This window comes from Ovis aries, chromosome 10 (genome assembly GCF_016772045.2).
Source record: "Ovis aries strain OAR_USU_Benz2616 breed Rambouillet chromosome 10, ARS-UI_Ramb_v3.0, whole genome shotgun sequence".
In the NCBI taxonomy this organism is placed as follows: domain Eukaryota; kingdom Metazoa; phylum Chordata; class Mammalia; order Artiodactyla; family Bovidae; genus Ovis; species Ovis aries.
Window position 1 is genome coordinate 30,128,024 of NC_056063.1, and position 18,056 is coordinate 30,146,079.

The 18,056-nt window shown below is 46.9% G+C and overlaps 1 protein-coding gene across 1 annotated transcript in view; it reads right to left on the reverse strand.

Moving 5' to 3' along the window:
- Nucleotides 1-4,294: 4,294 nt before the first annotated feature.
- Nucleotides 4,295-18,056, reverse strand: part of LOC105616258 (WD repeat-containing protein 49-like) — a 38,184-nt gene continuing 24,422 nt past the window's right edge. The window contains exons 9-13 of the mRNA XM_027973841.3: nucleotides 12,551-12,646; nucleotides 9,964-10,098; nucleotides 7,233-7,275; nucleotides 6,542-6,627; nucleotides 4,295-4,852 (exon numbers count right to left, since the gene is read on the reverse strand). Of these exons, the coding sequence (XP_027829642.2) occupies nucleotides 4,569-4,852; nucleotides 6,542-6,627; nucleotides 7,233-7,275; nucleotides 9,964-10,098; nucleotides 12,551-12,646 (644 nt within the window). The 3' untranslated portion in view covers nucleotides 4,295-4,568. The remainder of the gene's footprint in view (nucleotides 4,853-6,541; nucleotides 6,628-7,232; nucleotides 7,276-9,963; nucleotides 10,099-12,550; nucleotides 12,647-18,056) is intronic.

The window sequence follows — 18,056 nt, forward strand, 5'->3', positions numbered from 1 at the left end:
CCAAACTTGTGAATGCCAGTTGTACATTTTATTGTGATCATAAACTTATTTAAACAAAATGAAAATTGATGAGATTAGTGTGAAAGAACTTTGTGAAAACTAAGATGAATACTTGGAAAAGACTCGATGAAGGGTCATGTTGAATTGAGGATAGATGAGACAACTGTTAAAGCTTGAGGGAAATTATAAAAAGGGAAAACTAGAAGCCTAGTGCTTTCTCATTGCTTTGCAAATATCTTTAAGTTCTAGTTCTACTTTTAAAAAAAGCAGAAACTGAAAACGATAAATAATGCATTTATGGCAGGCTGTGCTGAACTTGCCTCTTATGCGAAGAAAAAGCCTTGGCCCTACATCAAAAGATTGGGGATGACTGTACGTTCTACTCTTGCAAATTGAAGTAAAATGTTTACAGGATGTACATATCATGTTTTAATGGCCCCTTGCTTTAAAATCTGCATTTTTAAATTAACCCAACAAGCACTGGTGTTGGTCCAGCTGGGTGAGAGGGTTTTGGCTGTTCAGCCTCCTGTTTGGGGCCCTCCAAGCAGCCCCATTCTGGCCTCATTCACTGCACACATCTCCCACTTTCCCTTCCACTCCTTTCGCCCCTCACTGAAGATTGACTGAGAATCGGAAGCAGCCCTGAGTTCAGAGCCGACTTTCGTGCTGCCTCTACCTGGAGAGGGTGGAAGCAAGACAGTACGAGAGTGTGCCTGGCCCCTCCTGCTGCGTGGGAGCTGCTTGTCTATGGTATTGTGGAGTCTTTCCCCACCTGACATCCCACCGCACTTTCAGTGCTTTGGATAGAATTGGGTCCCAGCCCGAGTTCACATGTTGAAGCCCTATCCCCCAGTGAGATGGTATTTGGAGGTGGGGGGCCTTTGGGAGGTAATTAGGGTTGATGAGGTCGTGAGGCTGGGGCCCTTCTGATACAATTAGTGGCTTCACAGGAGGAGGAGGGGATAGGGGTTGCTCTCTCTCCACCCTGTGAGGACACAGAGAAAGTGCAGCCTGCCAGCTAGGAAGAAGGCCCTCCTGCACCTGGAACTGACCTGGCGGTGACCGTGAACATGGCCTTCCAGCCTCCAGGGCTGTGAGAAGTCAATGTCTGTTTCTTGAGCCGCCCAGTCTCTGGTATTTTGTCACAGCGGCCAAGGCAGGCTAACACTCGGAGGCCCCTAAGACCACAGCAGGTCCTGGGAAGGTATGCAGAGCATGTCTGTGAGCCTGCTGCCACCGTCGAGGAAGCGGCTGTCGATGATGCCACACCCTCAAACCCCCGAGGGTCCCGCTTCCTTCCCAGTCTCAGACTCCAACACGCCGTCAACACTCACCATCTCATGAGACCACAGACCCACTGGGAGATCTGCAGAGGTACAGTCAGGGAGTTGATTGCACAATCAGGGAGTCTCACCTGAGGTCACACTGTTTTCAAAGACACACCTGTGACTGTAACCAAAGCCCATGACACGTTCTGATAAGCCAAGTAGCCTCCCAAATAAAACTTTAAATTCACGACTCTCTGCTGTGAAATGCAAGATGAATAATGTTTCTATGTATGATACCCTCTGACTCTGATGGCATCCAGAGCATTTAACTATCTGACCTCCCAGAACAGAGATTTCTAGTTGTCTACCCTAATCCTCTCCCGCCTTCCTCCTTAGTTACAGAACTCCCAGCCTCTCCTGCAGGGAAATGTGGCCATGTGACTAAGTTCTGGCCACCAAGACATGAGCAGAAGTGTTCAGGACATCCTGGAAAAGTCAGTAAAGGGGGTTGATCTGACTGGAACGTGCACCCTCTCTGTCATGGACTCTTGATTTGCACGCCATTTCTTCCCGCTGCTGGGTCCTGCTGTCGGACCATATGGCACTGTGAACCTGGAAGCCAGAGCTGAGAAGGGGCAGAAGCATACAGAAGGGGCCTGGTCTCGTTACCATGGAGGCGCTGCACCGAGAAATTGGGAACGTTGAGGTGGGGGGTGGGGGTCATCCCTCATGCAGGTGCATGACCTTGATCTTAGCCCCGTGATGAGAGGAGTGGCAGGGAACACTGAAGGGATCATTTCTATAGTTGCCTTGGTGATGGGACCTCAGGAAGCCTGGTGTGGGGCCTGGGCAACTGGAGTGAGGTGTTATTCACTCCCCTTAATTCTCTTGCCAGACTCCAGTTTGAGGAGAAGGTGGTGCCCCGGGTTCTCCCAGCTTTGGAAGCCCAGGCCCAGACCCCCAACCCTCTCAGGGGTTGCACGGAGCTCCCAAGGAAGGAACAGTGAGATGGTCCAGCCTCACACAGCCTCATGGGCAGTTAACGATAGCCACAAAACTCAAGACAAAGACCCTGTGAAGTAGCCCTTGACTGCATGTGATGGCCGGACAACACAGGGACTTCTGGGAGTGTCCTGAGCTGAGCAGGCAGGACATCACACTGGTGGGATTTGAGTCGCGACCTCGCTGTACTCACAGGCTGTGGGGCTTAGGGACAGGTGGCTCACAATGAGGGCAGAGTGGCCTGGATCCCTCAGCCAGGAAAGGCTGCCTTTTATTTCACCTTCAGCCTGGCTCATCTCTCACTGCTGAATCCACCCCTCCACAGGAGTCTTCCTCCATTTCAAGGACGCAGTCTCCTGGAGAGCGAGGATCAGAGGTCTTTTCGGGCTGGAAGGAGACGGAGCAGATTTGGGAAGAGGAACCCAGGATCACACTGTGACGGGGAGCAAGTTTAACTCCAGTTACATGGAGTTTCTGTGTTAGAACAAGACCCCGGCTGGCTGAATCCATGAGATAACAAGAACATTTTCTCCTGAGCTTTCACTCGACTCTCAGAATCATTTGTGATGTTTTCCAGGTAAATTGTTTTCTGCATTCAGTCAACTTATTTTAGTTTGTGGTTGTGTTTGATAGGCTGGTATGCTGGAAAAATCACTCCAGACATCCAGAATCCAATCAAAACAGACGTGCAGAGAAACACGTGTTGAGGGCTGAAATGAAACTGGAAAATCAGCCAACCCCGCTCCTCATTTTATAAATCAGTGGAAGTGATTCCTGGAGCTCACACAGCTAATGAAGGCGAACTTCAGAGTAGACCTTAGTTAACCCTAACTCATAAACAGCACTTCAAACACTTTGCTTCTTGGGTTTTTTGAGGGGGAGCGGCTTTGTTTTTTGTTTGACTGTGCCTTGAGGCATGCGGGATCTTAGTTCTGTGACCACACCAGGGATCAAACCAGTGCCCCCTGCAGTGGAAGTGTGGAGTCCTAACCACTGGCCTGCCAGGGACGTCCCCTCTAGATATACTATGGAAGAGCTCCTCAGGTTCTTTGTGTGTATGTGTGTTCATTTTTCTTGGAAAGAATTTACAGAGTGTTTCCTGAGGCATTTGGAGTCAAGTTGGACAGATCTACAAATGTCGAAGCAGCTTTCCCTACACAAGGACAAGGTCACTCATGAAGTCTGTTGCTTGACCCTCTTTCCCGTCGTAGGAGTTAGCCGTTTGGATTGTGCTGAATTGAGTATCCTTCCTCTCCTCCCCCTCCCCTTCTCCGGCTTCCTCCGCCTCCTCCATCCTCCCTCTCTCCTTCTGCCTGATGCTTCCTGCATCGCACTCTGATTTTCTCCAGGTCTGCTGTGCTGTATAGCACGGACCCTGGATTTTGTGCTGATCAGCATAGTTCCCTCATTTGCTTCTTCCTTCCTATCTTCCCACCCCTTTCTGTGCTTTTAGTTTCCAAATCGTGGGCCTATCTAAATTAATGAACTTATTTGTTTTCTCTATATCAAATGCACGGAAAAATGACTGAATTTCTAAATAGGCTGATAGTACCATGTAGATGCATTCTGAGCCTCCCCGGAGCTATGAAAGCTCCATGTTAAGCTCATGAGAACAACATGGGGAAATGAGGGTGTCCCTAACAAGGCAGAAGGCTTTCTTGATCAATGCTTGCCTGGTGCCCTATTCCCCACGTTGAGTGTGTCTCTGTGAAGATGTCAGTGACGAGGATCCATTGTGTGATCAGTATTCCAAGAGGCTGCAGATACAAAATCCTAGACACATTATTTTGTGGGCAGAGCAGGTGTTCTGCCTTGAGTTGTAACATAACCAGTGAGCAATAGTTCATGAAATGACCTTTCTTTCAGTTTATTAAAGGGCAAGCATTTCCTGGAAATTCATATATTTCACTGAGCTCTAAATCAAGACTGCATCTACCAGGGTCTTTTCACCATCTCTTGCTCTGACATTGACTTTCATGGACCCAGGCACTAAACCCATCATTCCTTCCTTTCACTCAGGAAGCCCTGTGTTAAAAATGTATTTCCTAATGGGGACCGTGTGCTGTGGGCTGCAGTTTCAGCATCTGTCTCTCTGATGAGACAGGGGGTCGAGCATGGTGCTGAGTCCATCTGTGTTCCAAGACAACAACCTTTTTGCTGGTGAGAAAGAGGGACAGTCAAGTGATGCTGGGAGATCAGCTCCAACTACCCCCAGATGAACCAGGAGGCCCCCCGGCCCTGGTCAGTAGCAGGATCTTGGGATATGCTTTTATTCCTGAGTTGACTTGGTTCTCTGGGTCATGCCTTGACCCTTTCAGGGTGCAGTTTATAACCGGTGCCGATCTGTCTGGAGCTATGAGCAAGCCCAGGTGAACTGTCTGTGCCAGGACCAACCTCAGCACTGGCCTTGCCCTCTGCCACCTTGTCTTTCTCTTCTCCTCTGCACGTGGCAGGAACACCTCCTTCTAGCACTGGGTGAGCAGGCATGCTCTGGGGATCTGTCAGGACTTCATGGGGCACTCTAGGGTGGCTCCAGGAGGCAGGAGTGAAAATGTCCCAGGGGCTGCTCTGCCCAAAGTTCCCTGGAAAAGTAAATTGGTAAACGGTAAGCATAAGATGGGAGGTAACCTGTCTTAACTCTTGATAGGTCCACTTAATCAAATTCAGTTCTGGTCCTGTAGTTTCATAAGAAACAATTCCAGGGAAATTGGCCCTGGAGGTTCTAGTCCAGAAACACCTCCTACAGAATGTATCACATTGGGGCACAAGTGACTCAGAATGTACTGAGGACCTGCATGACAAATCCAAAACAGTTCTGGTACCTTCTTCAGGAAACATCAGCTAGGGAGACAAGAGAGCCTGCTGAAACAGGCAGAGTCCCTCTGAGCAGTCACTTGGGTTAATCTTATCACCACAGCCCACTCAGGCCAGACCTTTCCCATCTCACAGCTCCCTAGTCCTGAATCTTTTCTATAAAACATCATAACATGTTTCTGTACCAAATTCACTGTCACCAGTCTATCAGAGTTCTCTAAATTTAAATGTATCTAATTTTGATAAATTTTGTGGAAGTAAACTGGTTTTAAGGTATACACTGAATTTGGTACCCTTCCCCCTAATTCTTATGTTGAAGCCCTAAACCCTAGTGTGACTGTATTAAAACATGTCTTTTAAAGAAATAATTGTGGTGTTGGAGAAGAGTCTTGAGAGTCCCTTGGACTTCAAGGAGATCAAACCAGTAAATCCGAAAGGAAATCAACCCTGAATATTCACTGGAAGGACAGATGCTGAAGCTGAAGCTCCAGTACTTTGTCCACCTGATGCGGAGAGCTGACTCATTGGAAAAGACTCTGATGCTGGGAAAGACTGAGAGCAAGAAGAGAAGGGGCTGGCAGAAGATGAGATGGTTAGATAGTATCACTGACTCAATGGACATGAATCTGAGCAAACTCGGGGAGATGGTGGAGGACAGAGGAGCCTGGCATGCTGCAGTCCACGGGGCCACAAACAGTCAGAAACAACTTAGTGACTGAACAACAGCAAAGGTTGTTCTAAATGAGGTTCTAAGAGTAGCACCCTGATCCAATAGGAACAGTGTTCTGATAAGCAGAGACACCAGAGTGTCCACATTTTCTCCCTTTCTCTTCCTCTCTCTCCGGGCCATAAAGTGAAAGTGAAAGTCACTCAGTCATGTCCGACTCTTTATGACCCTATGGACTATACAGTCCATGGAATTCTTTAGGCCAGAATACTGGACTGGGAAGCCTTTCCCTTCCCCAGGGGATCTTCCCAACCCAGGTCTCCTGCATTGCAGGTGGATTCTTTACCAGCTGAGCCACCAGGGAAGCCCAGGAATACTGGAGTGGGTAGTCTATCCCTTCTCCAGCAGATCTGCCTAACTCAGAAATCAAACTGGGGTCTCGTGCATTGCAGGAGGATTATTTACCAACTGAGCTATCAGGGAAGCTCCCAGGCCATAAAAAGACTCAGCAAAAGGTGTCCATAAAAGGAGCCCATCTGCAAACCAGGAAAAGCCCCCTAAGCAGCACCTGACCACGCTGGGACCCTGATGTCAGACTTCCAGTCTCCAGGATAGCACACACGTGACAGACAAAATTCTGTGGCTTAAGCTGCCCAGTCTATGGTAGTTATTTCATCATGTCGCCTAATCTGACTAACACCCTAGACCCCAGAGAATTCACGACCCGGTGGAGACTTCAAGTGAGGCCCCAAGCTGGGACTTAACTGGTGGCCAGGTGGACGGTCCTTACCGATGAACTCCTCGCCCCTGCTCCACAGGCGCACAGTGCGGTCCAGGGAGGATGAGAGCAGAACCTCTTCTTCTATTAGCTCCAAACTAATGAGATGAAAGGGCAAGGGAGATGTGCTGAGGCTGCCCCAGCAAGAAATGCTCAATGCATCAATACCCCAGTATTTATAGCTGGAATATAGAAGCCAGGTTCATCTCCTGGATTATTCTCGGTACCATCCTCTCCCTGCCTCCTACCATGCCACACCCCCTTCAGATGCCCCAGCTCCAGTCCCAAGATAGCAGAAAAGATATACTGGGAACATTTCACGGACTGTGGGAACTGATGGGTCTGTGGGAACACCAAGAGGTTGGAATGAAACTTCTGACCGGGGTCCAGGCCCCACGCCAGCACTGACTCCTTTTAACTCCAGTGAAAAAAGTCTTAAACATACTAAGCATCTACACTTACACTAAAATAGTGGATCAATTCAAGGAAAACAATCATCATTTATAAGAAAAATGGCTTCAGATCTCTTCCTTTACTCTGTGTACGGAACATAACCATCTAGTCCTCACAGCAGCAGCAGAATTATAGTACTGTCCTTGTCTTCTGATGAATTCAGAAGGCTTCTGAGAGAACCCATTTACTCAAAGCTGGGAAAAGTATTTTGACTCTGTTATACATTCTTAAACTCTAAAATGGATGGTACTCACGATTCACCATGCTGATGTGGGCCCGCCAGAATTTCACGTCTAAATCAGAGGAAAGAGCACAGCTGAGTGCGGTGGGAGAGGCCCACCCTGAAGCTAGACGCTGTGCATGGTCACTGCAGGGTGGGGTCGGAGCTGGATGAGCGCCCAGCAGGGAGAGAGGCCCAGCCTGAAGCTAGATGCTGTGCAACGGTCACTGTAGGCTGGGGTCGGAGCTGGATGAGCGCCCAGCAGGGAGAGAGGCCCAGCCCAATGCTAGATGCTGCGCACGGTCACTGCAGGGTGGGGTCGGAGCTGGATGAGCGTCCAGCAGGGAGAGAGGCCCACCCTGAAGCTAGACGCTGTGCACGGTCACTGCAGGGTGGGGTCGGAGCTGGATGAGCGTCCAGCAGGGAGAGAGGCCCAGCCTGAACCAAGATGCTCGCAACAGTCACAGCAGGCTGGGGTCAGACCTGGATGAGCGTCCAGCAGGGAGAGAGGCCCAGCCTGAAGCTAGATGCTGTGCAACGGTCACTGCAGGCTGGGGTCATATCTGGATGAGCGTCCAGCAGGGAGAGACGCCCACCCTGAACCTAGATGCTTGCAACAGTCACTGCAGGGTGGGGTCGGAGCTGGATGAGCATCCAGCAGGGAGAGAGGCCCAGCCTGAACCAAGATGCTCGCAACAGTCACAGCAGGCTGGGGTCAGACCTGGATGAGCGTCCAGCAGGGAGAGAGGCACTGGTGTGACAAGTCGTTGGTCTTGCTACATTACTTTGATACAAGTTTTTATCAAGCATCTACTATGTGCAAGACCCTATGCCAGCTCCAAATACATATAAAATGGGGCCTGTTCAAGGTCCTCACCCTATAGTTTCCTTTAGCACTTAGGGTTTGGTAAGGCTGCAAGAGTGGGAAAGTAATAAAAAATAATTTTTAATACAGCCTGGCGAAAGCTATGTTCCCAGTACTCAGAGTAAAGACCAATGCAAGGCCGATCACTCTTACTTCTAAATTCCAATTTCTCATACTTTAGCATTTAAACTTCTCCTGTGGTGGAACAGGAAAAAGTGAATAAGGGGAGGCAGGTGAATATTTGCCTCTAAATTGGCTTTACAGAAGTATATTTAATGAAATATTTTATAGCCATTCAAATATGCTAAAAAAAAATACCTAAATATGCTTATATGTAAAGCTGGCTAAGATACAAATGAAAAAATGAGTCCTGAAAGTATGTATCGTGGGTGTGTGTGTATGTGTTCCTGTATATATTTTGTATATATATATATATATATGCATAGGAACTTTCTGGAAGGAAATTGAAATTCATTAATAGTGTTGCTAGGATGCAGAAAAGTCGGGCTGGGTGATGGAGGAGGTCAGAGAAACAACTACTGCTTTTCATTTTATATTTTATCATGCTGCTTGATTTTTTTTCTAAACATGAGCATTTCTACAACTGTATGAAAGGCTTTTAACACTTTAAACATATTCTGTTATTACCAAAGCAGTATATCTCCAGAAAAATTAGAAAAGACACATTTTTAAAAAGAAGATAACCCTGTATGCGAGACAGCAAAAGAGACACAGATGTATAGAACGATCTTTTGGACTTTGTGGGAGAGGGCGAGGGTGGGATGATTTGGGAGAATGGCATTGAAACATGTATATTATCATATGTGAAACGAGTCACCAGTCCAGGTTTGATGCATGATACAGGATGCTCAGGGCTGGTGCACTGGGATGACCCTGACAGATGGGATGGGGAGGGAGGTGGGAGGGGGGTTCAGGATGGGGAACACATGTACACCCGTGGCAGATTCATGTCAATGTATGGCAAAACCAATACAATATTGTAAAGTAATTAGCCTCCAATTAAAATAAATAAATTTATATTTAAAAAAGAAAAGCATAACTAAAACCTCAATGTGGGCTTCCCTTGTGGCTCAGCTGGTAAATAATCTGCCTGTGGGAGACCTGGGTACAATCCCTGGATTGGGAAGATTCCCTGGAGAAGGAAAGGCTGCCCACTCCAGTATTCCTGCTTGAAGAATTCTGTGGACTGTATAGTCCATGGGGTCACAAAGAGCTGGACACAGCTGAGTGACTTTCACTTTTCAAAACCTCATGTACAAAGAGATAAGGATTTGTTACATCCTTGATGTCTATTTCTCCAGACTTTCAATCTTCCGTGTGTGTCTCTGTTTTAACAAGGGTTGCATTATTGTTTTGTGACCTAATTTTTCACTGAACAATTTTATCATGAATAGTCTCCCTATAAATACATTTTCATATATGGCATCCTTACACAATAACTCAATGATATTTCAATATGTTATATTCTATACCATCACATGTTTAATTATTCCCCTTACACTGGACAGTTTGGTTTCTCTATTATTTTCTTCTGCCTCTCTTATAAACAATATGCTGATTCACAACGTTATAACTAAGTCTTTGTTTATGCTTCTTACTCTTTTTTTTTTTGGCCAAATCCTTAGAAGTAGAATTGCTGGTTCAAAGCTTTAATGCGCATTGTCAACTTGCCTTTTATGCCCTTCAGACTGTATATACCAACTCACTCTCCATCCAAGAGCATGTGAGTGCCATTTTCCCCTCACCTTGCCAATACTGAATATTTTCATGAAAATATTTTTCTCTAGAAAAATATCAAATTTTATTTAATCTAATATTTAACTAAAACTGAAGCAATGCTCATCATAGCATCTCACATGGAGAGCTCATGCCTACTCGTGGGAGGCTGCAGCTCCTGTCCCTGCAGGCCCTGCTCCTCAATGTCATAGACGTGAACAATGCCGTGCTGGTCACCCATGTAAGCACAGGCATCTCCCGGCGTCACCACCATGCTGCTGACCCGGGCTTTGTCTGTGGACTGAAGACACATACACACAGGGATCTTTACACACACACACACACACACACACAGGGTCCATCACAGAGAGACACACAGACACACACACAGCGTCCATCACAGACAGACACAGACACACATGGTCCATCAGCGGTAAAGCTTACGTGTCAGACAATAGCAAGTGAAATACATTCTCCTTGATGAGAGAGACACTAGTTTTTTGACACAGGCTAGTGTCAAAAATGGCAACCCTTGCCAGTATTCTTGCCTGGAGAATCCCATGGATGGAGGAGCCTGGTGAGCTACAGTCCACGGGGTCGCAAAGAGTCAGACATGACTGAGCGAGCGACTTAGGTGTCAAAAAACAAGCCAACCCAAACATAAGGTATGGAACTTATTTCCAACCCACTACCCAACTTATAGGAGCAAAGTTTGCAATGGGACGGGCCCCACCAAACAGCCTCAGACGGTGACAGAACCTGGGAGGAGGGAAGCAGAAGGGAGGGCCCTTGGGTGTTGGTGCTTTACAGTTCTGGAGCTCCCGGGCAGAGTCTGGGAGTCTCTGTTGAGAGGCACCGCAGTCTCAGGACTCCAGGGTGGTGCCTGGGCTGCTTGGCTTAATCTGACCAGCTGAATGATCCATCTGTGTGTATCCGGGGAAGGGGCCCCCCTTGGAGGCTTTGGATTAAATGTCTCAATAGCCTCTCCCTTCTCCACTATTCCAGGCAGCCTTCCTGACAGAGGAGGCTTCTTTGGGCTGTGGAGGCGAGATATGGAAGTTTGTGCTATGGCAACAATTAATGTGTGTGCATATGTGTGTACACAGGCACTTGTGTGTGTAGGCACATCTTTTAAACACATTGTGGGACTTGCCTAGTCAAAGGAATTCTCTGGGACCTCCTTTGGTCTGTCAGTCACAGTTCTTGAGTGCTTTGCCGGTAGGTGTTCACAGCAAGCCTGTGAAGTGGGAACCCCATGCATACCTCTTCGCCTCAGTTCAGTTCAGTTCAGTTCAGTTCAGTTCAGTAGGCTCAGTCGTGTCTGACTCTTTGCGACCCCATGAATCACACCACACCAGGCCTCCCTGTCCATCACCATCTCCCGGAGTTCACACAGACTCACGTCCATCGAGTCTGTGATGCCATCTAGCCATCTCATCCTCCGTCGTCCCCTTCTCCTCCTGCCCCCAATCCCTCCCAGCATCAGAGTCTTTTCCAATGAGTCAACTCTTTGCATGAGGTGGCCAACGTACTGGAGCTTCAGCTTTAGCATCATTCCTTCCAAAGAAATCCCAGGGCTGATCTCCTTCAGAATGGACTGGCTGGATCTCCTTGCAGTCCAAGGGACTCTCAAGAGTCTTCTCCAACCCCACAGTTCAAACGCATCAATTCTTTGGCGCTCAGCCTTCTTCACAGTCCAACTCTCACATCCATACACGACCACTGGAAAACCATAGCCTTGACTAGACGGACCTTAGTCAGCAAAATAATGTCTCTGCTTTTGAATATACTATCTTTGCCTAGGAGCTCCCTAAATCACAGACTGTGGGATCCTCCTCTTCTCTCAGGGGAGGGGGTCCTGTGCTGCTGACAGGTAAAGCAGAAGCGAGGGATGCCCAGGGTGAGGGCGCCTGGGGCCAGAAGCTTCAGGGCTGGGCCAAGGTCGGGCATCGGGAGGAGGCTTGCGAGCAGAGCCAGAAGGCGGTCTCCTTCTCCAGTGAGGAGACTACAAACGACCGAATGCCCTGGGATTCGGGCTCTTGCAATCAGAGTAACACAGGCGGCGGCTTCTAACTCACTGTTTAAAATAAAATTCCTGTGCTTTGGAGCAGGACACTGGCCCACTCCTTACAGTTCACTGAAGCCAGAGGTCCTGTCATCTATGTGACATCACCAAAGCTAGTTAGTGGCGGAGGAGGCCTCAGGAAATGTCCTCTACCCAGGAGTCCCCAGCCTCCGGGATCTAATGCCTGATGGAGCTGATGTAGCAATAATAGAAATAAACTGCACAATAAATCATCCCGAAACCATCTCCTACCTCCCAGTCTATGGAAAAACTGTCTTCCACAAAACCAGTCCCTGGTGCCAAACAGGCTGGGTAAGACTGCATCCCTGCAGGCTGACCCGCATTACATGATTCTCAGCTCTTCTCTCAGACCTCCCGTGGGTGCTGTGGCAGTCTGCCCCTCCCTCGCTGAATAAACATCTGATGTTTATTTAACCTCACTGAACGACATCCTGTGAGCCCTATGTCCCTGCAGGAATCACCAGGGGCTTTTGGGGAGGCAGCAGGCAGGGAGACTCAACTGGGAGGAAGCTGCCCTCTCCCAGCTGGAAGGCTAGGCTGAGTCAGCCAGGGAGTGCCTGGTGAGTCCCGAATGCCTGGGGGTCCTTCCTCTTGGAACCCGGGCCTGCAGTGGCCACTTCTTAGAGACGAGCCGACGGCCAGTGTGGGCACCATTCTCACCTCGGGGCCCGTTGGCCATCAGCGAAGCGGAGGCTGATTCCAAGTTGGCTGCCCGAGTCTTGAGGAAGGCGAGGCAGGAGACACTTCCGTCTGGGCCTAGAGACAAGGAGAGGGTTTTGGTTGTGCTCCCCATGCAGCTCCCAGCTCTCTTCTCGTCCTCTCTGGTGATTGCCCCGGGGCCCCAGAGTCTCAGAGCTGCCCCTGGACCTGGGTTGAAGCGGTCGAGGCATACACAAGAGCACAGGTGGCCTTGCTGGTTGAGAAGCAGCCCAGCCTAGCTGGGGGGATAAAGTCAGATGTGAAGGCAATCCAGGGTACCCCTGCATTGCCCCAGGACCCTAGGGCTTTTGCAGAGAGTCAGGTATGGGGAACTTGGTTAGGGCTTGAGGGAGGGGCTGAGAGAGATGGTAGGGCAGTCAGAGGCTTTGCCTGGAGCTCTATGGGTATTTCCTAGGAGGTCCCCACTCTCTAGAATTCCTGGATGGGAATTAGTTGCTGTTCAGTAGCTCAGTCATGTCCGACTCTTTGTTACCCCACCATGGACTGCAGCACACCAGGCTCCTCTGTCCTCCACTGTCTCCCAGGGTGTTGGAATAACTTCTAAACCCACCTCCCTACTTCCTTACCATCCACTCCTCCTGCTGGACTTGAAGCACCATCAACACAGGGCTCACATTTGTCTTTTTCCCCACTTATCTCCAATGTCTCCAAGAGCTTAGCACATAGAACTCAAAATTTGCTCTTGCATATAAGTCCTGCAGACCTACTTAGATGCAAACCTCCAAGAACCACAAAAGACATAGCTGTTTGGGTGTTAGAAGATGGGCAAGGGGCTTCTTCATCTCACCCTCCTTGCGTCTGTGGGCTCTGGGGTGACTTGCCTCGACTGGAGGTGAAAGGAAAGTTCTCATGTAAACAATGGAGTAGGTGCTGGAGTGAAATAAAGAGGTGCTGCTCCCTTGTCTCAGCGCCGCAGGACACCCACGACCCAGGCTAGCTATTGTTCAGCAGCGTTTGTTTGGGCCTGACTCTGAGCTCAGCGCTGTGCTGTGCACTTGGGAAGCCACAGTGAACGTGGCAGACTCAGGCCCACCCTCAGGTGGACCACGATCACAAGCTGGATTACCCACCTAGAGCACATTCTGTGCCAGACCTGGAACTAAGCACCTCTCAACACCACCATATTCAGCAATCACAACAACCCTAGTTAGACTTGATCTCTTGATTTTATCAAGCAGTGAGAGTATGGTTTAGAAAGAACTGCATTGCCTGAGGTCATACAGCTGAGGGGCTGACATTCAAACCCAGATGTGTTTGTATCCAAAGCCCATGCCCTTGGTATTGGGCTCTGTGCTTGTCCTTAGGGGGCTGAGGGTTGTCCTTGAGGGACTGAAGGTTGTCCCTGGGGGAGCTGAAGGTTCTCAGAGGCAGATGGAGGGCCACCTACATGGTGTCCTCCCTGGTGCCTGGGACACACAGTCAGTGATTGAGCTAAGGGTCACTCAGGTTAACCAGCTCTTGGGGAATTGACTTACAGGGTGGCAGGAGGGAACATGATGAGTAGGGGGAGGGGCAGCAAGGATAACCTCCCCTAACTTGCCCACTTCGTCTTGGGTAGGGAGCTTCAGAGTCCTGGGAAATGGGCATATGTGCCGCCTCCCCACTTACCCATGTGTGGGCTTGGGGAGCGTTTCACTTTCTTAAACCTGTTTTCTTCACCTGTGATAGGGAGACAATACTTCCTGTTTCACAAAGTTTCAGTGAAGATTAAATTAGAGACTCTAAAAAAAAAAAAAATTAGAGACTCTATGGGAATCGTGCTCCATGTCTTTGCAGTGAAGGCTGAATGGAGATACTGAACCCAAGGTACTCAGAACACAGGGACACTCAGCAAATGGTAATGGTTATAATGGCTATTAGTTAAGTGTCTAGCCTCTGTTTCCTCATCTGTGAAAATGGGTCCAAGAGCACCTATCTCTCTGGGTCAATGTGAGCACTGAGATAAAACATTAAAAGCACTCAGGAAAATGACATATAAAATCAAACATGTCATTTATATGATTATTAACATATTGTTATTATGTTCATTATAATTCTATTATTAAATGCTATTCAAATATTATTTTATTAAAATTATATTAAATGTTTTGTTATAATAAATATTATTAATTACAGATGAAGTAAATATTATTAGTTTCCTAAGTAAAAAACCTTAGTCTCTTAGAACGAATAAATGAATTCCTCAAAGAAGCAGGATACAAAGTCAACACACACAAAAATCAGTTGCATTTGTATACATGACCAAGGAATAATCTGAAAAGTAAATAAGGAAAAAAATTCCATTTTCAATAGCATTAAGAGTAACACAGGAATTTACCTAGGAGGTGAAATACTTGTATAATGAACGCTACAAGACCCTGTTGAAAGAAATTAAGACATATATAAATGGAGACATGTACCATGTTCATAAATTGGAAGAAAATATTGTTAAAATGAGAGTACACCACCAAATGATCTACAGATTCAGTGCAATTTCTATCAAAATCCTAAAGACATATTTGGCAGAAATAGAAAAACTCATTTTAAAATTCACATGGAATTTCAAGGGACCTCCAAATAAGCAAAACAATCTTGAAAAACAAGAATAAAACTGGGGGGACTCATACTTCCTGATTTCAAAACTGACTGTACAAAAAGTACAGTCATCAAAACAGTGTGGTACTGGTATAAAAACAGATGGGTAGAAAAATGGAATAGAATAGAGAGCCCCAAAAATAAACCCCCAGGTTTTTGGTCAAATGATTTTTGACAAGGGTGTCAAGACCCTTTTCAGTGGGGAAAGGACAGTCTTTTCACTAATGGTGCCAAGAAAACTGGATATCCACCTGCAAAATAATAAGTCTGGACCCTTATCTAATGCCATGTGTGAAAATTAACTCAAAGTGGATGAAGGACCTAAACGGAAGACCTAGAACAAGATAATTCTTAGAAGGAAACATAGGAGAAAAGCCTCATGACATTGAATATGGCAATAATTTTTTGGATATGCCACCAAAAAACATAGGTAACAAAAGAAAAGTGTAGACAGATTGGACTTCAGGAACACTGATCTTTTTGTGCATCAAAAGACACCATCTGTAGAGTAAAGAGACAGCCTGCAGAATGGGAGAGAATATCAGCAGATCATTTGTCTGGTGATGAACTAATACCCAGAGTATATAGAAGACTTCTAAGAGGCAACAACAAGAAAACCAGATTCAAAAATGGGCAGGGGGGGTGGTTTCTCTGGTAGTCTGGTGATTAAGAATTTGCCTTGCAATGCAGGGGACGTGGGTTCAAGCCCTGGTTGGGGAACTAAGATCCCACATGCCTTGGAGCAACTAAGCCTGCACATGCTGTAACTGCTGAAGTCTGTGCACTCTGGAGCCCGTCTGCCACAGCTAGAGAGTCTGTGTGCCACAATGAAAGATCATGTATGACGAAACCAAGACCCAACGCAACCAAATAAATTAAATATATATATTTTTTTAAAGGGCAGAAAAACCTGAACAGACATCTTTCCAAAAAAAGATATAAAATAGCCATAAGCAGGTGAAAGGACAAGACCACAATGAGATACCACCTCACATCCATTAGGATGACTATTATCGAAGAAATGGAAAACATCAAGTGTTGGTCAGGATGTGGAGAAACTGGAGCCCTGTACACTGTCGGTGGGGATGAGGAGTGGCAGGGCCGGTGTGGGAAAACACTATGGTGGGTCCTCAGAATATCAAAATAGAATTGCTGTGTGATCCAGCAGTTCAGTTTCCAGTTTTCTGCCTGCAATGCGGGAGACCTGGGGTCAATCCCTGGGTGGGAAGATCCCCTGGAGAAGGGAACGGCTGGCCACCCACTCCAGCATTCTGGTCTGGAGAATTCCACAGACTGTATAGCTCATGGGGTCGCAAAGAGCCGGACACGACTGAGTGCCTTTGACTTTCACTTCACTTTTTCTCCCCAGCAATTCTACTTCTGGGTATATACCCCCCAAAAAACTGAAAGCAGGATCTTGAAGAGATATTTGTACAAATATGTTCACAGCAATGTTATCCACAATAGCGAAAATGTAGAAGCAACCCATCGATCCATCAATGGATGAATGGGCAAGCAAACTGTGGCGCATATAAATGACGGGATATTATTTAGTCTTTAAAAGCAAGGAAACAGCAATATGCTACAACATGGATGAACTTTGAGGACATTATGCTAAGGAAAATCAGCCAGTCACAAAAAGACAAACACTGCATGATTCTATTTCCATGCGTAATCAAAATTATAAAGGCAGAAAGTAGAACGGTAGCTGCCACGGGTTGAAGAGAAGGGAGGAGGGAGAGGTGTTGTGTAATAGATAAAGACCTTTAGTTTCAAGAAAATTTATGGGGAAGGATGGAGAATATGATTGCACGGCAATATGAATGCATGTAAAACCACTGAACTGTATACTTAGAAATAGCTAAGATGGTATATACTGTATTATGCATATTCTTCGCGTGTGGTCAGTCACTTCAGTTGTGTCCAACTCTTTGCGACCCCATGGACTATAGCCCGCCAGGCTCATCTGGCAGGGATTCTCCAGGCAAGAATACTAGAGTGGGTTGCTATGCCCTCTTCCAGGGGATCTTCCTGACCCAAGGATCAAACCCATGTCTCTTATATCTCCTGCACTGGCAGGCGCGTTCTTTATCACTAACACCACTTGGGAAGCCCACATGTATTCTACTACAATAAGAAAAGGAGAAGAAAAAGCCTTCCAGAGAGCTCACAGATTTCCTGGATTTTAGCCTGGCTGAAATCTCTTAGTCTCTTTCTTTCACTCTCAAATTCTTTCTCTTTGATGTGGGAGAAGACATAACAATTCTCAATATTGCATAAGGGAGCATGAAGCTAAAATGTAGAAAAGTTGGCAGAAAGAATGTATTTTCAGCTCATCAGCTTTGCTCACACAATTGCCTTTCTCTCTTAGCTCCCCTTTCCACTGAGAATGACTTCAGAAGACTTGTCCAGATGGTTTTCCAAATAAGAGGGCAGTCTCTTAACCAACCCCATGTGAAAAGGACCACCGTGCTTTGTTTTGACCTTCAGGCCGAGACAGTGTTGCTCTTTTCTGGAAGGCTGCAGGAACTTTCACATCTTTCCACCTAATTTGTGCATTTTTTTGCACTGTTGAAATGTGAATAATTAGGAACTAGGGCTGGCTTTTGCATTTTTGGAGAGGAGAGAAGTTTTTCAAAAACCAATGGCCACATAACTTGAAGCAATAAATGCTGCTGCAAAGAGGGTTTTAAATTAGAACTGCTGGCTGAAAGGTCAACACTGCATTCTTGGCCAGTGACTTAATTCTCAATTTAATGCAGTGAAAATAAACCTTTAGAAGGAAATGCCACCACTTTTTCCCCAAAGATTTTTTAAACTCTTAGGCACTCTCAGAAACAGCTTCACAGAAGGGTCTTTTTTTATATGCAGC